Raw genomic sequence first — 15793 nt, 5'->3', positions numbered from 1 at the left:
TAACAGCATTAGCATCTTAACCTCTCATCTGCTAACTCTGTTTTTCTGAAAATCATAGTCAGATCGAAAGTAAAATTCTGATAAGCTGAGGAAACCAGATCTCACTGAGCATCGACCAAGTGTACAGTATTTAAGATCCATCTCTATATATTTCGTTGATAAGGAAACCTTTTTGCCCTGATCTTTCTGTTCAGGGAGATTTAGGTATCCATAGTATTGAGGTTGAAATGCCTGGCTATAAATTGCCTGGAAAAACTCAGCTCAAAAGGAGCAACGACCGCTTCTTCTGCTTACAGGCCTCTCAAAGGCCTCTGCTTGGCTACTGCAGGAAATGGGATGGGAGACTAAAAAGGTATTTGTGCTGATCTAGCAAGAGTCTTCTTAAAGATTTTTACTGGCTTGTTTCAAATGCACACTCTACTGACAGTTGAGTTGCTGAGAAGGCTAAACGCACGGTGGCCATTCCGCGCGTCAAAGAACAAGGACTTCTGCTTTTGTTTAGAAGAGGGTGAGGCAGTCCTGAAGCCCTCCAGAGGATCCGGACTTCAGTGGCCATCTGAACAGAAACTGAAAGAGCCCTGTGGGTGAGAAGGTCATGGAAGGTGCAGTTCCAAACCTCTCTAGGGAAGGAAGGAGGGAAGGAAGGAAGGAAGGGAGGGAGGGAGGGAGGGAGGGAGGGAGGGAGAAGAAAGACAGAAAAAAAAAGAAAATTGAAAGAAAGGAGGAAAGGGAAAGGAAATCCGTTCTGTAACTGAATTTAGTCCAAGCTATGGAGGAATCATTACAGACAACAGCTTGCTCTGCAGAAAGTTCCTTGGTGTTATCTTATCTTTTCCCAAGGTGGCTAAACAGACAGTTGGCTGAGTTCATGTAACTCCCCTACTTAAGCCCTCAATTCCTGAATTCCCACAACATTCCATCAGTCATATTGCAGCATAACCTGATTGCCTGTCACACAACATGCTAAAACAATGGTTGGGGCTCCCAAGCATGTTGAACTAATTAATCTCATTTTATCTTACCTTAAAGATATGTTGCTAGCCCAATTAATGGGGCAATCTCTGAGAATTAGAAACGAGTATCACCTACAAGCATTTTACACAGTCATCTTTTTCTATCTTTGAAAAGTCATCTTTGAACCCAAGCACTTATTCTCAATACTCCTGTCCCCAACAATATAAACGGAAAGTAGGCAGGGCAATACCGTTAGAAATATGGCACTCCCTACTACAAGTATGTAAAATGTGATGGAAGAACCCTCATCACTCAACCGTAGAACCTCTGCTTTGTATGAAGTAGATTCAGAGGTCAATTCCTTGCATTTCCAGGTTTCGCTAAAAATTATCCCTACCTGATACTCTACAGATTGGTAGATCTTACTCAATCTGAGTTCACTCTAATGTGTGGATATAAATTTCAGTCATTGCCGCTGAGAATTCTGGGAGTTAAGTCAACACATTTGGCAATGCCCAGGTTGTGGAAGGCTGGTATAAACAAAACTGGGCACTGAGGACCATCCTAGATCAAAGTGGATCAAAGTGTTATTTCTGGATAATGGCAGCAGTTGCTACTATTCTTACAGATGGACATCCACAATTACCTCCAATGACACCTGTTACTCTTAAATCACTTTTTGCATCTTAAAAAGCAAGACCATCCTCCAGGTCATCAATTAGCTTCTGGGAGAAGTGTTGATATGGCAGTAGTTTTTCAAATGTTTGAAAAATTATCCAGGTTGAAGCCTCCTTACAGTAGAGGGAGACAATCTGTAGTTCTTCAGATGTTGATGGACATCCAACTCCTAGCAATCTTCATTACTGGCTACCCTAACTGAGGCTGCTGAAAATGGCATTTTAGCAACATCTCAGCAGCCTTCAAATTCTCCACTCTGAATTAAGTAGCCTTTAAAAAAAAAAGGGGGGGGGGAAAGGTCCCGTTCTGGTGAAGAGCAAATTTATGACCAACTTACAGCTGGTTCTACTTTGTGGTCCCTGCCTACGTGCTCAGGAAAACAAAGAAAAGGTGGAGATTCTCACAAGCATCCTTCAACTATGGTAGAAGATACTCCGTCCTGCAGTCTTAACTCCTGGCAGAAGATCTACCAGGTACTGGCATTATGAGTTGACTTCCAGTACACCTGTTTCTTGCACAATGCACAGAGCAGACGGGTATCATGGGAGAAGTAAAAGAATACCCAAACAAAACTTATTCAACTGACTCACCACTAGATATCCCTAGTGCCGAGCTCCCTTCATCAAATGCAAGGACCTTCTCATTTCCCACAGGACAGGCACCCCAGAGCTGAGGCTTGCTGGAGCCCAAATCCTCCCCAAAAGTCCCTGTTCGCCTATGGCATGGAAACCACAGGGATTGTCTATGGAGATCCTCCGTCATCCAGGTCATAGATGTCCCAAAGGTGCTTTTTCAAAAGGCAACTGGACTTTTGTTTTTCCTTGGAAGACGTTTCGCTCCTCATCCGAGAAGCTTCTTCAGTTCTCCACCATTTAGTCAGAACGGAAGAAGCTCCTCGGATGAGAAGCGAAACGTCTTCTAGGAAAAACAAAAGTCCGGTTTGCCTTTTGAAGCAAAGCACCTTTAGGACAATCCCAAAGGGTTATGCTGGGGAGAAGGCTGACTTTGCACATCCCAGCGTGCTTCGGTGCAAAAGCCAACTAGTGCCGTGGCCTGTACTCTTGGAAGGGAAAGGAAAAACGAAAGAACACCCCCAACTGAGATTTTAAAATGTGGCGGAATGATCTGAGTCTTGGGGCAATGGATCCAGAGGAGGAGGAGGAGAAAAAGTGAAAAATATACACACACCCCTTCCCTTCAAGATATCTTGCAGTGGATGAAGCTGGACTCTTTAAAAAAAAAACCTGAATTAAAATCACAACAGCAGAGAGGTAAATCCTTCAGCATTTTTGGTGCTTTTGGGGGGAAATGTGCCAAAGTCCTGATAATAAAAACATTGTTCTTAGCACAGTGTCTATCCATAACCATTAACAGCATTCTCAGAGGATGCAAAAGCTTTTCTCCACCACTAGGTGGTGCTGCAGCCTTTCCATGCTCCGTTTCCCGGGAAGGTTTTTCAAACCCTATTTCTCTCTCCCCCCCCCCTTTAAAAAGTCTTTCCTGGACTTCAATTGGTATATATTTTCTATAACGAGAACTCGCCACTCCACCGAATAGAGTTAGCTCAAGAGAAACACTTAGCAGAGAGAGCAGCTGCAGGCAAGACTTTACCCATTCAGCAGAATGAAGCACTCAAGATTGCTGAGGTGGCAGTGGCGGACAATAAGGAACACAAGTGGTGCAGGCACATTGCTTTGGAACATTTCCCCCTTCCCTTCTGATTCCTGCAGAAAGGAAGGTACCATATCAGAGGCAAAGGCATTATGTGGATCTGTCCTGCTGGCCAGGGACCCAATGCTTCTCTTCCCCTGCAATTCCCGGATCAGAACAATCTTGCCTCGGTTTCCCCCATGAAAGAGGCCAGACTCACAAGCGGCCTTCCTTTCTCGGAATGGCAGACCCAAATCAGCTGTGTTTGCCCAATGCACTAAACCACGCACTAAACCACAAATCACAACCTGATGAACAATAGGCTGGCTTGATGACTGGGCTCTCCACTTCCACTGTTCAGTCATCTTAAAAACAAAGGACTTGGTTCATGGTTTGGCCATCCTTTGGACTGTTGTCTTTGAATTTTCAAGGCCACCTCGCACAGCCAGCCAGCCAAGGGGAAGGTGTAACGCAGGAAGGCGAAGGGAGAATGCAAAAGAGCACACGCGGATGGGGTAGATATAGCAAGTATTCATTTATTAACAAAATAAGACTTACCAGGAGGGAGATCTATTCACCCCAAAAGATCTGCAGCTTTCCCTGCTGCCTTAGTTCTGGAATTTGGGGAGGGGTCGCCACACCTTAACAGCTGTTCCATTCCCACAGGTCAAGAGAAAAGTGGGCGATAGGGTCATTAGGAGAGAAAGGGGAGTGATTTTTTTTTCGTTGGGTTGATGGTCGGGGTTTTTTGGTACGTAGATTTGAGCCTACAGACAAAGATAAGAGAGGCCCCCCGAGGGCCACTTAGCTAGACTTGACGATCCAGCTTGAAACCAGACTGAGCAAAAAAGTTCTCCCAGTTCCTCATTTGGCGTATAAGAAATCTTGTTCTCTTCCAGTCCCTCAAGGATGCTTGCTAATTTCCTTAAAATTCAGGTCTTTTGAAGAGAGAGAAAGCAGGGTGGGTGGAGTGGAAGGAGGGGAGAGAACAAAAAGAAAGGGGGGGAAAAAAAGCCAAAGCAAAAAATAAAATAAATGTGAAAGATAGCCCACTGGTGGAAAGCTTGCACGCCCTCTCTTTTATAGGAAGGAGCTTCAGTTTCACCCCGAAAATTCCAGTGCTTGAATGCTCTCCTTTTTGTTTAGGGCATCTGCTCACTCCCAGAGCCCAGGAGATTTGGTTTCTGCAGAGGAGGCAGGACGATGGGTTCCATGCAGTATCCCAACCAAGCTCTCAGCACTGCCAGCCCACTGCCAGCAGCAGCCCAGTCACAGGGTGACTCCAATCTCACTACCCCTCCTTCTGTTTCCGCAGTCTGCTCAGCCTGTGATTAATTTCCCAGCCAACCTGACCTCCCCATTGCTTTCTTTCTTTCTTTCTTTCTTTCTTTCTTTCTTTCTTTCTTTCTTTCTTTCTTTCTTTCTTTCTTTCTTTCTCACAAGACAAAAAAACAAAAACCCAACTTTCCAGTTACTGTACAAAAAGCCAAAGAAACCCAAACCAAGAATAGAACCAAACTAAAAAAAAATGTGTGTGTGTGGTGGGGGTAGAAAAAGCAGGGAGAAGGAAGAAAAGCATTTTGCTGAACATCATGCCAGGTGCTCCCCGTGGATCAGAGCAAAGTTTTCTTTTTTAAAAAAAAACACAATATTTTTAAAAAAGGGGGTGGGTGGGAGAAAAGACAGGAAACTTTCCCCTACCCCCCCCCCCACGGACACAAACATTTTGCTTTAAAAAAAAAGATAAAAGAGCGGGTCAGATTTTGGAAAGGGTGGGTGGGGGGGGAACACAGACGTTTTGCATACCATTGATTCATTGGTGTATTAATGCACTTATTTTCCCAGCTTTAAGCTAACATACAGGAAATAAATACACACTCCGGAGGCGAGGCGAGGTCGCCAGAGAGGCGGGGGGGGGGTGGGTGAAGGGGGGGCTGCTGGAGTTACTGATATCCAAGTGCAGAGGCTGAGGTTAGTCTTTGGCCATAAAGGGCGTAGGGGGAGTAGTAGGGTCCAGCTGCAGGCAAGGAAGGGACCGGCAAGGACCCCGCCGTCGGCAAGTGGCTTTTGCCGTAGGGATGGTAGCGGTTTAGTCCCAAAGTCTGCGGGCTTCTCAACGACAGAGATCCGGGTAAGGAGCTGGGGCTCCCGGGGCCGGCAGGCGGCAGGTGGAGGTGGCAGGAGGCCCCAGAGCCCAACCCCGAGGTAGGATAACCAGCCAGAAGTTTTTCCGCCCCGGGCAGAGTCGTGTGGGTCCTTAAATGGGCCAGCAGTTCCTCGGAGGTGGCAAAGCGCTTGTCGCAAGGTCCGCCGGCTGACACCCAGTTGCATATGTGGGGCAGGGCGTCGTTCTGCAGCATGAAGCCGTAGGTGTAGAGCGAGTGGCCGGAGAGGCCCGGCGTGGCGCTGGAGGACAAGGCGCCGTGGAGCGGGTGGGTGGGGTACACCAGCGGGTAGGCGCTTTTCAGGCTGCCCGGGTCGTGGACGCAGCTGGAGCAGTTGCTGGTGCCCAAGTGGGAGGCGGTGTGGTAGCTCAGGCAGTAGGGGTCTCGGCATAATCCCTGCATGAAGGAAGGCGGGGAAGCCCCCGTCAGCGGGCTGGAGCTGGGCGGCTTTCCCGGCAAGCCCAAAGCCCCCGGCAGTTGGCCGCTGCTCACCAGGCTGGGCTTAGTAGGATCCAAGCCGGGCACGAACTGGGAAGGATAACCCGCGTAGGCTCCCACGATGGAGCCGTGGTAACCGATGCCGGAGGGGGGCAAAGGAAAGACCGAATGGCCCGGCTTGTAAGGAGACACCGGAGCCACGTGGCCCGCCAAAGCCGGAGGTTCCGACTTGCGCCCAGAAGACGACTCGCTTTGCGTCCCGGGCTCCACGCTGCCGGCGCCCGCGCGGCTCCCTCCGCCGCCTCCTCCTCCTCCTCCTCCTCCACCTGGCGCGCCGTCTGGACTGGCTTTGGCCGCCATCTCCGACTCCTTCTTCTCGTCGGGGCCTCGGCAGTCCGCCTGCTGCGGGGAATTGCCCCTCGAACCGCCCGGAGAGGAGGAGGAGGAGGTGGTGGACGAGGACGAGGCGGCGGCGGAAAGCGGAGGGAAAGGCGGGCAGGCGGCGCTGGGAACTCGGAAGCCGTTCTTCTCCGCGCCCGACCCGGCTTGGCTCGGCGGGAAGCTGCCGTCCTTCCGCGGATCTCCCCCGCTTCCTCCTCCTCCTCCTCCTCCGCCGCCTTTGGAATACGGCTTGAAACTCGACTTATCCTCGGCCGGCGCGTCGCCCAGTTGCTTGACGAGGCCGTTGCCGGCTCCGACCCCGGCGGCGCGGCCGCTCGACTCCTTGTCCGGCCCAGACAGCCCGGCGGCCGCGCCGGAGTTGAGTTTGGAAGCTGGCGGCGGATCCGGCTTCCCGATCTGCGAGCAGGTTTGCGCCAGCAGCGCTAAGGGGCTCTTCTTCGCGTCCAGCTGTTGGGGAGAAAGGAGAGAGGAAAAGGCGCGTGAGAAAAGCTGGGCGAGGCGAGGGGGGGGGGTCCCGGGGCGCACCAGAGCCCTCATCTCCCGAGGGACGAGAGTTTCCAGGCCGGTGGCTGGAAGTTCCTCGCCAACCGTCCGTCCCTCCTCCAAACCGGCCTCCCTTCCTAGGAATTGCTTTTTTTCCCACCCCCCTCGGGCTTTCCCCGCTTCTCGTCCCCGCTGTAAGGTCATCCGCGATACGGGTTCGGCGCCTTCCGACGCGCAGCCGTCCCCCGCTCCGGAACCGGGAGTGGGAGTCGGCGAACATCAGTCCCCTCTCTTCCCCCCCCCCCGCCTCCAAAAATGGGACCTTTCCTCTCCCCGGGCTAGTTTGATATCACCCCCCCCCACACACACACCCGTGCACGCGCCCCTTTGCACCCTTTTCGAAGCAGTAGAATTAAACGGCGGCGCAAAGTTGGGGAAGAAGATGCCAAAAACCGTAGCGTACCCTCTCTTTCGTCCGCCCGCCCCCTCCCCCCCCTCCCAGTCCTTGAGTCCTTGCCATCAACAGGCCAAGCCAGCCAAATCAGCTCGGGCTTAAGGCTAGCTCGCAAGCGAGCACCCTCCGCCAGCCCTCCACAAAACTGGGGCGCCTGGAAGTGGGGGAACAGAGGTCCCCGAGCTAAGAAGGGTGGGGGAGAGGAAAGGAGGTCGAGATGGGGCTCCGGGCAGCGCCGCGGAAAGGGGTGAGGTGTGTGTGTGTGTGTGTGTGTGTGTGTGTGTGTGTGAGGGGGCTCCGCAGCCCGGAGCAAGGAGTTGGGAAGGCGCGCCGTGACCGGGAGCCAGCAGAAGTCGCGCGGCCCGAGAAGCGAGGGCAGAAGCGTCGGCTGGAAAGGCCCAGCTTGGCGGGCGTCTGTGCGGGCCAAAAGGAAAAAAGGAGGCTCGGACTTGGCACTGACCTCGATGGGGCTGACGGGCGTGGAGGAGAGCGGCTGCAGATATTCCGGGTGCAGGAGGTGACCGCTGTGGGCGCTCAGCATCTTCAGGATCCGGATGGGAAGCCGGTTCGCCTGGCGCAGGGGGTCCTCCGGGGACAGGTGCGAGAGCGCCGGGCACACGGCTCCGGATGGCTGGGCTGACCAGGAGGGGGCCGAGCCTTCTCCGCCGCCTCCTCCTCCTCTTCCTCCTCCTCCTCCGCCGCCGCTGCTGCTGCTGCTGCTGCCGCTGGGCGATGTCCTTGCGTTAGATCCAGCGGGCGAACCGCCGCTCATTTGGGGGAGCGAGCCGGGCAGGGCGGGGGTGGGGTAGGGCAGGGCTGGGGAGGGGGAAAAAAGAGGGGGGGGAAAGAGCCAAGCTCCGCAGCGCGAAAAGCCGGGCAGGGCGCGTCGGAGAAGCGGCGGCGGCGGCTGCACCAGCAAGGACGACCGCACCGGCCCAACGAGAGACGGAGGGGAGGAGGAGGGGGAAAAAAAAGCCTTTCCTTTCCCCGAGCCGCACGTCTAATAGCTCCGGTCTGCAGCACACTTCAAAGGCACCGGCCCAGCCCACCAATCGGGGACGTGCCAAGCAGCTCGGAGGCGGGGCCGTCGGCCGGTGGGGGGAGCTTAGCCTAGTGGAAAGAGGAGAAAGTCACTTTTGAATCCCCTCCTCCTCCTCCTCCTCCTCCTCTTCGGGAGCGCCTTGGCATCTCGGAGGCCAGCGCAGCAGCGACGCCTCCCCGCCTGCCTGCTTGCTCGCTCTGCTCTGTCGCCTGCTGGCGCAAAGGGGGTCGTCGGCCCGGCTCCCCATCCCGGGGAGAGGGAGCGAGGGGCGGAGGGGGGGGGAGAAAGAGAGGCCGTGTGGCAACAGAGAGGCTGGGTGGGAGAGCGTGGAAACCCTTCCTTTGGGCGCGTCTCTCCTGTATACTAAGGGTGTGTGTGTGTGTGTGTGTGTTGTACACAGAACGCATCTGAATGGATGGTTTCGGGATGGGGGGGCCCATCCCGAAACCATCCCGAAACCATCCATTCAGATGCGTTCTGTATACAACACACACACACACACACACACACACACACACACTATACAGGAGAGACGCGCCCAAAGCCTCACTATTTGGCCTAAGAGAAGGGAGTGGAGAACAGGAGCTGCGGGCTGCTGGCTTTTTCTGCTTCCTTTCCAGGTGAAAGGTGTTGGATTCAAAGGTATTCCTAGCCCAGGAGGCTAAATTCTCCCGGAAGCCAAGTTTGGGCATCTTTAGTTCCAGTCTTAGATGTGGGCTCACCGGAGGTGACTTTTGGGGTAATCTGTTGAGCCTGTGGCTGGTGGATCTCAATAAAGGCCACCTTCTTCCACCCCAAATTTCATTTTATTTAACTCACTTTTGTTAGATTTAGAAAGTTGGCCAACTCTTTAAAACTTGCTTAGGTTTCCCTCTCTGGTAGATTTCCTTATCTTTCTCAGGATCAAGGTGGAATCTTGCCTGGATTGCCTTATTTCACTCATCCTCATCCTGTAGCTTCCGTTTCCCTCCCCCAGGATCCTTTCTTGGCTATGATGGTCAATTACTCACCTCCCCGCTTTTGTTAGAATGCTGGACCACTTCTCAAAGCTAGAACTTTTTCTCTACCTTACCTGATGTGTTTTTAAATTTTATTTATAATTGCCTAAATTCTTCACAGTGCTAGAAATGATCCTTTCCCTGCACCATGCCCTGGATGCGTATTGTCATCACCAAATATTTTTTTTCTCACTATTGCTCCTCGAGAAAGAAGACCGAAGGACCTCTTCAGGGGTGGCCACTGTGCGATTTTCCAAAATTTCAATTAATCTTTATTACAGTCGCAGCATCAGCAAAGCTTTCCTTCCATGTGTTGAACTGTTCAAATGAACATCCTGGAGGTCCACCACTTTGCCTTCAAAGATGTTAAATGCCAGGGTTGGAGATGCATTTTTGAGAGTTAGTTCTTGTACTTGACAGGAATGAGAGTTGCCCAAACAGTAAGCAGATCAGACTGTTACTTCCTTCACAAAAGAAGGAAACTTGACCACTTTACACTGAAACACACACACACACACACACACACACACACACACACACAGGGAGAAGGAAATGGATTAGAGTTTTGTTGCCCTAAAATTAATGAATACTATTAACCAGCACTCCTAGATGCTTCCTTAACTCTTTCTGGTCTTGATTGCAAGGAGGAAAGTGTAACTGCAGAATTATCAGCTACGTCTCTCACACACACACACACACACACACTATTTCCCCTTCCAGTAATAAACTACCAGCTATTCAATCTAAGCAAAAAGGTAACCTGTAAAGTCTCTGTTGAGTCAGGCAGTTCCTGGGAACTGTAGAGACGGGTCCATGTTCTTTTCATGGTAATTGATACAAAACTGCTTTGATCTTTGTGGCTCCGGGAATGTGGTTTGTTTTTTTCCCCCTTTCAATTTCTCAGTCCACCTCACAACTTGGGGTGGTATTTCATCACCAGCGGAAGTCTGATTCTGCTTTTTTTTTTAAAGCTGCCAAGGTTTAAATGTAACAACCGTATCAGTGGTCTCTACCAGAGGCAATTAAAAAATTCCAGCAAACCTTATGTTTCCTCAAATAAGGACATAAGGACAAAGTAAGAATTCAACCGGAGCTACTGCTGTTGCTCTTCCTCCTCCTCTCTCCTCCTCCTCCTCCTCCTCCTCCTCCTCCTCCTCCTGCTGGATCCTCCCTCCCTCCCTCTCTATTTTGTAATAGTCTTCTTCTTGTTAAGTGGGTAAGTCTGAAGTCAAAAATAGGAGTGGGGTCTCCTTTTCTTACAGAAACACCTTTTATGTTCCTCCAATCTCCTCTTCTTCTCCCAATAGACCAGGGGTCTGGGGAAAAATATCTTTCAACAGGTTTCTTCTCTCAAGAAGGCTATAAATTTATGTTGAGGTTCACACGAAGCCAGCAGGTCCTAAGTCATCCAGCTCTTAATTTACATTTTTGAAAAATGCAAGCATTATCTTTGGGGGAGGGGTGCTACTAACCTTCCACTAGCACATAACAAGTCCAGGGAAAGGACATTTGGATTTAAGAAGCCAGGGATGACAGAAAAATCTGTACATAACAAGGAAATGAAAAGACGCCAAATGCTATGTCATTTTTTTTGTAGGCCAGTATGAAATTCTTCAGGGCTGCAGGGGAAAAAGTAATCATGGCTTTCCAGATAATAATTCAGTGCAGAGATAGAATCAAGTAATGGTCAGGCAGATTGATGAGCATTGCAGACAAGCAGAAAGAAAGCACGGTTGGCCTCAAAAAAGCATTGCTACAGGAAGAGCAAAAATATCAACATAAATCATCCATGTGGACTAGACATTTTTGAAGAAATTCAGCTGGGAGATACTTTACTACATGAACCATCTCCTCGAAAGAAGGCTGCAAATCAACAGAAGATCTGGTGAAGATCAGCAAACCTTAATCTCCTATCTTCCTTCCATTATTGTAAGTGGGATTTGTGGTGGGGGAAAAATTAGTTATTTTTCACTATCCATCTTCCTAACAACAGCGCTCCTGTTTGGTAAGCCAGGCACATTTCGTGTCATGATTTGACATTCCCTTCCCTTCCCTTCCGACAAAGGGAAATTTTCATTTCCTTGTTATGTACAGAATTTTTATGGCATCCTTGGCTTCCAAAATCCAACTGTCCTTTCCCCGGACTCCTTAGGTGCTAATGGAAGGTTAGTAGCACCCCCCCCCAAAGATAATTCTTACATTTTGCAAAAATGCAAATTAAGGGCTGGATGACTTATGACCTGCGGACTTCACGTGAACCTGGTTTTTTTTTTCTAAATATGTTCAGTACTATTGTAGCTACTCATCACACTCACCCCTTGGACTGGATGACAGGGTGGCGTTGGCGTCATGTTTATGTTTCAAACATTTCAAAAACTATCTGGGGTCAATAACATACATAGACACAAATGAATACATAGAACAGTGGCTCTCAGCCTGTGGGAAACGTGATGTCATCACAGGAGGCCTGCAAAGTCTTTGAAGAAATGTTATTATTTAACTCTTGAGTTACGTCTTGGGAGTCTGAGGCCATGGTCCATGGCCACAAAAGGAGGTCCATAGGGAAGAAAAGGTTGAGAACCACTGACATAGAGAATAAAAGCAATAGTGCATCATCCTATCCATAATGGGAGGATTCCCTTTCCCAGAAGAATTCCTAAATAAGTAGAAATTGACCACCCCACACGCCATGCCTAAAATAAGAGGGCATTCTGTGGATGCCCAGATATGGTCCTATTCTTGTTTCCTGCTGAGTTTTCTGTGAATGAAGACTTTAAAGCAGAACTTTGGAACAAAACAAAACAAAGCACAGGGGGTGGAGTGTAGGAAGAAGGTGGGCCTTAAATTAGCCTGAGTTTTTAAGGGAGGACTTGAAGAAATAGCACCATATACATCTTCAACCATGAGTTCCACTAATGGGAGGAACAATAAAGGTGGATGTCATTTAATGACTCCTCTGCTTAGCAACTGTATGAACTGGCTCTTCGGCTTTGAAACGGAGATGAGCACCGGCCCCTAGAGTTGGAAACAACTAGCACGCATGTGCGGGGGAACCTTTACCTTTACCTTTTTATGATGGTGCTGAAATAGTAGCATTGTGAGTGGTCCTCGCACTTAATGGTTATCACAGCATCCCTGTGGTCATGAGATAGAAATCCAGGTGTTTCACAGCCAGTGCTCATTTACAAGCCTTGCAGCATCCTGTGGTCGATGTGATTGCCATTTGTGTGCTTCACAACGGGCTTCCAACAAGCAGTCAACGGAGCAGTTGGAATACAATTGCAAGCTGTGTTCATGTGAGGTCTCACTGAACACCCCAGGCTGACTCATTAATGACTGAACGGGAAGTGACATTGTAGGTCCAATGCAGATAACATGATTTTTCACTTAGTAACTGTGTCACCAGTCACCCTTGTGGTTACTAAGTGAGGACTACCTGTATTGGATTGGAACCAGATTTAGCCACACTTGGTTTCCGACCCCACTAAAAGTTCATGGAGTTGAAGTCAACCATTTCTGTGGATCTGCTCTGAATGTTGTGTCTGATGCCAACCCATCATCCTCAGTATTTGCAGGATGACATCTGGATTTTTCTGCTTGGTAGAATTTCTTCCTAGTAGAAGTTGTGGGAAGAAAACCCAACAATTTCTTTCAACAACATTGCTTCAGAAAGGTTCTTCACACCTCATATCGGGACCACAAGGAAATTCTACAAAGAAGTAATTCCTGAAGGCTTTCTGAGATAGTGATAGAATGAAGAATGTGCTTTGTTGAACCTGTGCTCTGCATGAGTGAGCAAAGTCCAGCATAGACCACAGTCAACTGGATACCATTTGATTGGATACCAAGCCATGGTGGCACAGTGGTTAGAATGCAGTATTGCTGGCTAACTCTGCCCACAGTCAGGAAGTTTGATCCTGACTGGCTCAAGGTTGACTCAGCCTTCCATCCTTCTGAGGTTGGTAAAAATGAGGACCCAGATTGTTGGAGGCAATATGCTGACTTTGTAAATCACTTAGAGAGGGCTGTCAAGCACTGTGGAGTGGTATATAAGTCTACGTTGTACTGCTATGGCTACCATCATATGGTTGGCGAAAAAATAGGAAGTCCAAAAAAATCCTGCTACCAAACATTTCAGTAAGACCTGAAAAATCTCAACCTTAAATGGAAGATACCAAGACTGTAAAGATGGACTGAGAACTGTGGAGTACCCTTTTTAGCCCAAGGTGCTTGGGACAAGACATGATGGTGATGATGATAATGAGGGTGGAAGTTGTGGTGGCGGCGGTGACGGTGGCCAGGTTTCTGTCTTCTGAAACCTTTTGCTTTCCTTTTTCTCTTTCTCTGAAAGGCAGCTTCTTTGTGATGGTTCAGTCGTAGGTGGTTTTGAGAAGCACAGGTTCCGTCAGATGTACGTGGCAGGGACCGGAGATGGATTGATCCAATCTCTGTGAGAGAGCCAGCAGGAAAAAAAAACGAGGCGAGGGGAGAAATCAAAGTACATTTGGGGAGATGTCAGGGCTGCGTTGTAATAAAAACACCTAACAACGAACTACAAATGCAGCCGGATCTGGAATAAATTACCCTCTGAAACTTCAGTAAACCTGCCACGGTGATTGGCGTGCCAGGCCAGTAACAGACTTCTAATTCAGGTTGTTTGACAGTTTCCCATTTTCTTTCATGCCCTTCTAAGTGATACTGTCGGATTTGCCAGTGGAATGTCGCTTGGCCATTGCTGGGCTGAGAGGGAAAGAAGCAGGCTTCTGGGTGAATTTTCCCAACGGTGAGTCGATATTTCACAGAATCCTTTCCAAACTTTCCATCCTAGGGTTTCTTATCTTCCTCCCCCACCCCCACCCGCCATTCATGGAATAAAAGTTTTGGGTTACAGCTACCTCAAGAGGGGGAAAAAAAAGAGCCCTCAGAGCAGAGCAAGCAAGTGTATAATTAATCATATTAGATGCTGAAAGATGCTTTAGTTTGCAACAATATGGGTACTATTAACTATGTATGGCCACTCATTACAGCCACTGCCCACGTGGTTGGATTCTGGGAAGAGAACTTGGCAGCTCTTCCTTTAGCCAAGGAGGCTTGTCGGCATCAAGTACCACTTCCCCAACCCATCATCCATCACCCCTCATGTCTCATGTGTCAGTTCCATCTTTGGAGATCTTTCCCAAGTCAGACAACAAGCCTTTATTTGAAGTGAATGGCACACACACACACACACACACACACAGACACACACACACACACACACACTAACAATATTTCTTGCTCAGGGTTGAAATGAGGGGTCCTGTTCCCTGTTCCTTGGCTATTTTCTTGCAGACGCTTCATTACCAAACTAAGTAACACCATCAGTGGTAGAAGAGAGTGGGGTATTCTGGGAGAAGCTGGGGCCATTTTGCTTCCTAAATAAAGCTGTCCAAATTTCCCCCCCCTACCTCCACCCTCCCCTGAAAAACAAAGAAATAAAAAAAGGAGAGGAGGAACAATAAAGCCAAAGTAAGCGTCAACAGAAGCTGTTACCCATATATTTTAGCCACAACTCTTCCAACTCAGACTAGAGTAAAATGTCATCAGAAGTATGAAAAATGGTCATAAGTCACTTTTTTTTTTAAAGTGGTGTTGTAACTTCGGTCATTAAAAGAACTGTTGTACGTCAAGGACTATCTGTATTTTGCTTCTGTGTTTTTCCCCTCAAGGATAAATTCTCTGGAACCCCTCCCTTTTTTGTTTTGTTGTAAAAAAAACGTAAGGGGACGCGGTGGCTCAGTGGGTTAAGACGCTGAGCTTGTCGATCAGAAGGTCAGCAGTTTGGCGGGTCGAATCCCGAGTGCCGCGTAACAGAGTGAGCGCCTGTTACTCGTCCCAGCTTCTGCCAAACTAGCAGTTCGAAAGCACGTAAAAATGCAAGTAGAAAAATAGGGACCGCTACGGTGGGAAGGTAACAGCGTTCCGTGCGCCTTTGGCATCTAGTCATGCCGGCCACATGACCACGGGGACGTCCTCGGACAAGCGCTGGCTCTTCGGCTTTGAAACAGAGATGAGCACCGGCCCCTAGAGTCGGAAACGACTAGCACGCATGTGCGGGGAAACCTTTACCTTTACCTTAAAAAAAACGCGAATCATTGATAGAAAACATCCTTTTTAAGGTCCCAAGTTCAATCCCTGAGCACCTTCAGATAGCGACGGGGACCTTTCCTTGCTGGAAATTCTGGAGAATCGCCAGCAAGTAATGGAGACACATTACTGAACAAAAGCGGTCAGCAATTTAATTCTTAAGTCGTAAGGTGGATGATGTTTTGTAAATTCTGGGAAATTTAAAAATAAAATAAAATTGAAAGTGTCATTTAAAAAAAAAGAGACTCTTTTTTCCCCCCTTCCTAAAAGAGAAACAAGAGTGATTTATAAACGTTGCTCAATCTTTAACTCAACAGAACATAAGGTTTTCCCCTCCTCAACACTCTCAGGCTCTTTGAAATAAGCTTGTATTGTGATTTAATAACTGATTGTCTAACTCTTG

At 48.9% G+C, this 15793-nt stretch overlaps 1 protein-coding gene across 1 annotated transcript; it reads right to left on the bottom strand.

Annotated features, from left to right (window-relative positions):
- Window positions 1-5225: 5225 nt before the first annotated feature.
- ZNF703 (zinc finger protein 703) lies at window positions 5226-7996 on the bottom strand (the record flags this gene model as incomplete). The annotated part of the gene is made up of 2 exons (XM_081333390.1): window positions 5226-6734; window positions 7685-7996. 2 exons carry the CDS (start codon window positions 7994-7996, stop codon window positions 5226-5228), a joined length of 1821 nt encoding a protein of 606 aa, XP_081189516.1.
- Between the last annotated feature and the right edge of the window lie 7797 nt (window positions 7997-15793).

The sequence above is a fragment of the Vipera berus genome (assembly GCF_964194415.1).
Source record: "Vipera berus genome assembly, chromosome: 8".
NCBI classification, from domain to species: Eukaryota; Metazoa; Chordata; class Lepidosauria; order Squamata; family Viperidae; genus Vipera; species Vipera berus.
Note: the sequence above shows the minus strand (reverse complement) of the source record. Positions and strands in the feature narration are given on the sequence as shown.